This window comes from Octopus bimaculoides, chromosome 18 (genome assembly GCF_001194135.2).
Source record: "Octopus bimaculoides isolate UCB-OBI-ISO-001 chromosome 18, ASM119413v2, whole genome shotgun sequence".
NCBI classification, from domain to species: domain Eukaryota; kingdom Metazoa; phylum Mollusca; class Cephalopoda; order Octopoda; family Octopodidae; genus Octopus; species Octopus bimaculoides.
Window position 1 is genome coordinate 49,552,158 of NC_068998.1, and position 7,743 is coordinate 49,559,900.

The 7,743-nt window shown below is 34.8% G+C and overlaps 2 protein-coding genes and 1 long non-coding RNA gene across 4 annotated transcripts in view; 1 reads left to right on the top strand and 2 right to left on the bottom strand.

Moving 5' to 3' along the window:
- The window catches only part of LOC128249785 (uncharacterized), a 4,918-nt gene extending 718 nt beyond the window's left edge, over nucleotides 1–4,200 (bottom strand). Inside the window, exons 1-4 of one of the 2 annotated variants that reach the window (XM_052974284.1) lie at nucleotides 4,021–4,192; nucleotides 3,012–3,111; nucleotides 1,690–1,778; nucleotides 676–788 (exon numbers count right to left, since the gene is read on the bottom strand). In XM_052974284.1, the coding sequence (XP_052830244.1) occupies nucleotides 676–788; nucleotides 1,690–1,778; nucleotides 3,012–3,111; nucleotides 4,021–4,057 (339 nt within the window). In that variant the 5' untranslated portion in view covers nucleotides 4,058–4,192. Of the gene's footprint in view, nucleotides 1–675; nucleotides 789–1,689; nucleotides 1,779–3,011; nucleotides 3,112–4,020 lie in introns of both variants that reach the window. The other variant, XM_052974283.1, reaches the window with a different exon arrangement.
- A 540-nt stretch (nucleotides 4,201–4,740) lies between these two features.
- The window catches only part of LOC128249794 (uncharacterized), a 6,078-nt gene continuing 3,075 nt past the window's right edge, over nucleotides 4,741–7,743 (top strand). Inside the window, exons 1-2 of the long non-coding RNA XR_008265898.1 lie at nucleotides 4,741–6,038; nucleotides 6,415–6,439. This is a non-coding gene — a long non-coding RNA (uncharacterized LOC128249794). The remainder of the gene's footprint in view (nucleotides 6,039–6,414; nucleotides 6,440–7,743) is intronic.
- The window catches only part of LOC128249787 (uncharacterized), a 6,539-nt gene continuing 5,434 nt past the window's right edge, over nucleotides 6,639–7,743 (bottom strand). Inside the window, exon 4 of the mRNA XM_052974287.1 lies at nucleotides 6,639–6,947. Coding sequence (XP_052830247.1) covers nucleotides 6,919–6,947 — 29 coding nt within the window. The 3' untranslated portion in view covers nucleotides 6,639–6,918. The remainder of the gene's footprint in view (nucleotides 6,948–7,743) is intronic.

The window sequence follows — 7,743 nt, forward strand, 5'->3', positions numbered from 1 at the left end:
TATATATATATATATATACACACATACACCACACACATGCATATTATTTTGATGTATTCTTTATTCACTATATGATATATTTCATTTGCTGATTTGAATCACGAAGTTTTACATTTTAGATAAACAAAAGAAATATCCCATTAGCAATTCCTCAGGCAGGGAAACCATATAATACATAATTTCCATCTGGAAGAAACCCTTATGATTTTGCATTATTTGTTTCTCTACCTGAAGAATTTCTAAATATAAATTTCTTATAGGGCTACTTAGCATGTAAAACTTTGTAACTTCTGTTACCAAATGCACCATTTCTACTGGTGAATAAATAATACCAAATAATACTACTTCCTTTTTCGTTACATAATATCTAATTCCAATACAATGCAATGCAATGGAGTTAGCGTGTGTCTTACCATACCAAAACTGCGTACATAATCACGTGGGCTTATGTATATGCATATATATATATGTATGTGTATATATATATATATATATATGTGTGTGTGTGTGTGTGTGTGTGTGTGTATTTATATATGTATGTATGTATTTATATATGTATGTATACGTACACACACACACACACACGTATATATATATATATAGAGAGAGAGTGAGTGATAGAGAGAGATGTGTCTGTGTGTGCGCACGCGTGTGTATGTAAAATTATATCCTTACCAGTGGACTTGAATCCCAACAGAGCGATGTTATCAAAAATATTAGTAACTTTGAGATTGATGACATAATAGAGGTTGAGACTTTGACTGTATTGGACATAATTTTTACCCTCACTGGAATATATAGAAAGAACGGTGTTTAGAAATTAACTTCAGAATCGAACATTGACGGGGTATCTCATTCCTGATCTATGTCATTTTGATATTCTGCAATTATATTCCCTAATATTATATTCCCTAATATTATATTCCCTAATAAATTATGCAATAAAAAATACTATGCAATAAAAAATACGGAAGAACAGTACCAGTGTTACTTTATAAGTATTTTATTCATCTTCTTAAGAACAAACTCAATATGAACAAATTCAAACATGAAAATGCTACAGATTAATGTTAAAGAATATTTTCGATAAAGAACAAACGCCTGAAGTATGTTAATCGATATATAACAATACTGGTATACATTAAAAAAACATCGCATTCAATTCAACAAATAATTACAATGGAAAGTTTAATAGAAACTGCCAGTAATATTGGTTCCAAATTTTGGAAGAGCGAGTAGTCGATATCATCGACAGGTACTTATATTTATCCAACACAAAAGAATGAAAGGAAAAATCGACCACAGCGGTATTTCAGCTAAAAACGTAAAGACAGGCGAAATGCTTCGAATGCATCCTATTTTTCCAGCTCACAGACTTTGGTTTTAAAGCTTGGCACAAAGCCTACAGTTTTGAGGTAGCGTTGAAGTTGATTAGATCGAGCTCTAAATAAGCCCAATGCTCTAATCGCGCCTAGGGCTCTAACCGAGCCCAGTGCTTAGCTAGTATTTATTTTTATATCCCGAAAGGATGAAAGGCAAAGTCGACCTCAGCAGAGTTTACCGTTAAGTTGCCGCTTTAAAAATCCATAAAATTTACGCAAGATATTCATTCACAATGGCTTAGAGTATTATTTCTTGTACGCGCTGGCTTTTCAGTAATCCCAAAGTAAAGAAAATTGATTTCATTACCTATGTAATTTATACTATATATCGCACGGAAAAATTTACTGCATTCCGGAAATACGACAGAAAAACATTTCTCAAAATACGACAGACGCCTGGAAAATAGAGAGATATCAAGAGTTATCATGCTAGAAAAGAAAAACAAAAAACACCGACGGAGAAGCAGGGAATATTGTTCCCTTAGAATATTTATAAAGCGGCTTACATATGCACGTGTGTGCGCGCGCGCGTATGTGTGTATGTGTGCCCGTGTATACGCCATCTGATCAATAAGTATCCGGACTGTAAAGAAGCTAAATCACGCAGAGTAAAGTCGCTAAGCACACATTGACCTAAAGCTCTGCTGTTAATACTCATTACCTTTTAAAGTTCTAGCTCAATTTTGCTGTTTACAGTAGTGCCTGGAAGGAAGGTGTGTAGTGTATGATCGTCGCATTGACCATGACAAAGAAAGTTGAGCTGAGAATCTCCATCAAATTTTGCAAAAAGCTTGGTGATATCTGCTCAAAAGTCTACGCAATGTTTTCAAAAAGTTTTCATTGTTCTCGGCACATTCAAGAAGACCTTGTTCAACTGAAACCCGTGTGTCATTTTGGTCAGCTGGCTGTACACACTTTTTTTAGGGAAGCAACGGTCGAGTGGCGAGAAGACCTGTTACCTGAACCTGGATGAAAGTTTCGTAACCCAGATTGCGTTGTACCAGAGGGAATCATGATTTTGTATCTCCTATGAGGTTTATTTGTCCGAATGTTGGAGTGGTGTTGCGATTTTGTGGCATCCTGTGTTTAAAGGTGCTGATGTGTTTTATGTTGATATTTTGTCTCTATCCCATAATTGGTTCTCATGTACCTGCTTCTGATTGTTCTAGTCTTATGATTTAGTTTATTTTTACTAAAGTTTTGCACGTTGTGCGTGTAGGTTGTGTCGTGTTTGGTGCGGTTATTCCTGGAACTTACTGGGTTAACACTATAATTATTAATAGTGCACCTTATGTGACCTACACTGCGAAATGGAAGTTGAACGAAGTCTCACCATTTAGGGACAGATGTAGGATAGATGGAAACGATCGTTGTACTAAATAAGGACTAAAACCCAATCCATCTTCTGGTTACTTAATCAATTATATATATATATATATTTATGTGTGTGTATGTGTGTGTGTGTGTGTGTGTGTGTGCATGTGTGTGTGAGTCTCTGTACGTGTGTATGTGTGCTTGTATACACGCACATGCACAAACACACATATATTTTAATGCAATCAACAAGACTTCCGTACAACTTCAACTATTAGCAGAAAAAGAGCCAGAAAAAGTAAGAGATTTATGTACCTGCAGTACTCGGAGCGCACTGTATCAAGATTATCTGTTGACATGGCTATGTGGCACATTTTTCTGGCGTAATCAAAGCAAAATTCTGAAGTCACCTGACCTAAAAGATATATAAAAAAAAAATCGTTCTTGAAATTCTTTGGTATTACAAGTCAAAATCGAAAACAAAAGCCGATATATGATGTAACTGACTTTTCAATTTTGTGTGTGTGTGTGCGCGTGCGTGCGAATGTTGTGGCTGCCTTCCCGATCCTCTTGTCTATCTCAGCATCTAAAGAGAGGTTAACTTAGATCCCACGTTTCAAGGGACGGCAAAATGACTATCAGACTTCAATATAAAGTACCATTGTCCGAAATGTTATAGTATATACTTCAAAACAGTTATCCAGATTAATCACATTTCAGTGACAGGACCGATCAATTCTCTTTTACTCTTTTACTCTTTTGCTTGTTTCAGTCATTTAATTGTGGCCATGCTGGAGTACCGCCTTTAGTCGAGCAAATCGACACCACGACTTATTCTTTGTAAGCCTAGTACTTGTTCTATCGGTCTCTTTTGAGGAACCGCTATGTTACGGGGACGTAAACACAACAGCATCGGTTGTCAAGCGATGTTGGGGGGACAAACACAGACACACACACATACATATATATGTAAATACATATATACGACGGGCTTCTTTCTGTTTCCGTCTACCAAATCCACTCACAAGGCTTTTGTCGGCCCGAGGCTATAGTTGAAAACACTTGCCCAAGGTGCCACACAGTGGGACTGAGCCTGGAACCATGTGGTTGGTAAGCAAGCTACTTACCACACAGCCACTCCTACGCCAATTGTTTAAAAATATAAAATATTATGCATGTGTCAGTGGGCGTTAGTGTGGCTATATTTCTGTGTATATATATATGTTGCTATACTATCATGTAGGTTATTAGCAAGATAGTTTAACAACGAAACATGGTTGAGAGCATATGCATGGTGAATGCTTCTTTTCTTACAATTACTTACCAAAAAGCAGAAGACAGATCCCTAGAACAGTTTTCATTGTATCTCTTCTCGTAAACCGGAAACTTTGTTTGCTTAAGGATCGCAAGCATCCGATTTCTGAAGTGTTTTATAAAAAAATGAAATAATATGACATGTGTCTGCCCTGTGCATACGATGTACATATATGTATGAATACACAAACATACACACACACACATTTATACATACATACATACATCCATCCATACATACATACATACATACATACACACACACACACAAGAACACACACACGCACACACACGCACACACACACACACTCACACACACACACACACATATATATATATATATATATATATATATATATACATATATAAAATATAGGTTAATTACGCCTGATTTATGATGACAAATTCAAGTGACTTTAATGATTTACTTCGCAAGTTCATTTGTTGTTTGTGAAGAATGCCTTTCAGAATTAGATATATATCTTAAAATATTCAAATGCTAATACTTGGATGCTAGTTTATTTCTGTTGCAAGTATGGAAGCTGTATACAATACAGAAAACTATGTGTACGGACATATATTTGCATGCTTATATATATATATATATATATATATATATATATATATATATATATATATATATATATATATATGTGTGTGTGTGTGTGTGTGTGTGTGTGTGTGTGTGAGTGTGCGCGTGTGTGCGTATGTGTGTGTGTGTATGTGTGTTTGTGTGTGTTTGCTTGACGAACTTTGTGTTTTGGGCGCTGTATTTAATTTGGTTTCGTTATATTTTCTCTCCTGTTTCATATATAGTTTTCCAATTTACTGCCAATATAATTTTTAACAATCTAGGGAAGTAATCTAGGTTCACTTCGGGGTCTTTGTTGAAATCTTGAGTATCATCTGTTTTTCTACCCCCAATGAATATCTGTTTCGTTTATGTTTTTGCGCATGTTCTGTGCATTAAGTTATTCTTGTAATATGAGTTCTTACCGTAGTTTTTTTTTTATCCATGGTGAAACGAGTGTTGCCACATGTTCTCAGTGTCTGTTGCATTGAGGTGGTTGATCCTTTTTAATTCTATTTCTCAGTGTTGGAGAAATTTCACAGTAATTTGCAGCATGTTTATCGAGAAATGATTGTATGCGCTGCCATAATTGTCTAGATCTGTTTTCGTCTTTCGAGATATCTCTGGTCCATAGGACTTGCATTTTTCAGCTTTGTTGCCAAGCGTCAGCTTTGATATTCCACCGACAACCTGAACATCGCTAGCTTCGTATTCCTTTTAGTAATAGGATTGTTTACATAGAGTGATAGAGATGTCTGTCTTGAATTTTGTTATAGTGAACTCTCATGAAATGTACTGTTTCCTCCGCCGATCCTCTTACAATTTCCTTGATTAGGTACTTATGGTGGAGTGTGGGTTAACTTGTAAAATCCATTTAGAATCAATTTCAGTTGTCACCTTTATATACCTTCCAGAAATTTTGTTTTCTTACAGTGCTAAGGCTTTTCCATAGGACGTTGTTACTGGATTTTAATCCTAGGAAAACATCTTTTCCACCTGTTATCGACACATGATATGCGCAGACATACAAACACATACACGCACACATTATTCCATGCTTTGTGGACTGCATTGCAATTGCCTCCGATTGCATATGGGACCATGGAAGAACAATGTCGGAGAAGTAAAGCTAAAGAAACGGGTGAAGTTATGAATTAGTTTCATCCTACTAATGCAGATCAATGTGTACTTCTTTCGATTGCAAACCTGAAATTTGCAAATTGAATACGAAATAAAATATATTCCGGTATTGTATCAGTCCGACTTTTCCCAAGCTGACGTGACTGCCACTCTTTATTCATCCGTTTAATTATTTATTTATATATTTATTTATTCATGTATCTATTTATTTCCCGTTTTACTACGTAACTGCGTATGTTTGCAAGCAGTTTCTCAAGTTCTTTGTGATGCACCGTATTACCAAATTGTATTTCAAATTCTATGAACCTCCCATGCATGTATGTTCTTTCGACTCTACCTTTTATCTGGTTTCCGTACTGTAAAAGCAGAGTCTGTCCTGTAGTACCCCCCACCAAAAAAAAAAAAAAAACCGACTAATTAATGTTCTTCCTCTTTTTTCTGTCATTTTTCTTTCGTTTCAATTTTACAAAACAAAGGGAAATGATATACTCATGTTGTAGCATATGGGTAAACATGTAAGCTGTTACTCAAATCTAACATATTAAGTAACACTTACATGGCCCTTGTTAATTTGAAATCAGCTTGCTATTTTATGCAATGCGTAGATAGAAAAATATTTTAATGCATGTTTTTGTTTTTGTGATATAATTTTGATACTGAATTTTTACACTTCTTTATTATTGCAAATTACAGAGTCCAGAGTGCAGCAAGGTTTACGGTAAATCAAATTTTTTTTTAATTGTGTAGACGTACACACACGCATAAATGCATACTGATATATATGCGAATGTATATACTAGTACATGCGTGTTTGCGTGTATGTGTGCGAGTGAGTATAATTAGATGTAACTAGATAATACTATTTCTAAAGAAGTTCAAATCGTGATATGAGCAACAATGGAGATAAATAAAGGCACTTCTGAAGCAGAATCAAGTTATTCTTTAATAATTCAGAGCCTTTGAAGAATAGCGAGAATAAAGTTCATAAAATTTATCAATATTTCCGAACTTAGAACAACCTAACTGGAACGTATACCGCGCATCACTTAAAATGACGGCAAATCAAATACGTTCCTCGATGGAATCAATATACCGATGCATTTTCCAAGAATTCTTCACTTCGACCAAGCTTGAACGTATCTCAGGCAATGATATTCACAGAACACTTGATTTTCATATTTGTTTCAAATTCTTGCTTTAGGAATCAGGGTTGTATGGTTTCTGACCTGTGCAGAGTAAAAGTACTACGTAAACACAAAAATCAACACAATCGCGGTAGAGCTTATTGAAGTATTTATTCTTAATGGCAATGCGAAAAATTTACATTATCACAGTTAATATTTTACTACTAGTTAATACTGATAAAACAAATTATAACTACAATCAATAATAACTATAGTACACTAAAACTATGCCATTTTGATTTTAATATCATATGCAATATCTTGTGTTAACTCAAATTTAACCGAGGTCGACAATGCGTTTCATCCATTCGGGGTTGACAAATTCAGTACCACTTACATACTAGGGTCAATCTAATCGACTGGTTCTCCCCTTCAAAAGTTTTAGCGTTGGGCCTAGAGTAGAAAAGAATATCTAGCGTTAACTTGTTTTATTATACATACGGGTATATCACTATACTAAAGAAGTGTGATAAAAACACTTCGGTTGCATTGCATACCAAATTTATTTAACAATTTCTAACCCTAATTATTACAGAGCAAATCGTGTCATGTTATACTTGGAAGCAGACCTCCAATAAAGATTTATTAAAAGTATTTTACACGCAATTCTTGAAATTTTAATTACTGTTCCATAAATATTTGCAACCGCGTGACGTGAGATTTAGTAATACACTATTATATCAGGAAAATTACAAAACTAGTGAAATGTCACAAATATTACTTTCAGTTTTCAAAATCCAAACAACATATATATGAGTTTCTGAGCCTGTGTGTACACATATGCACACACACACACATACATACATACATACATACATACATACATACATACATATAT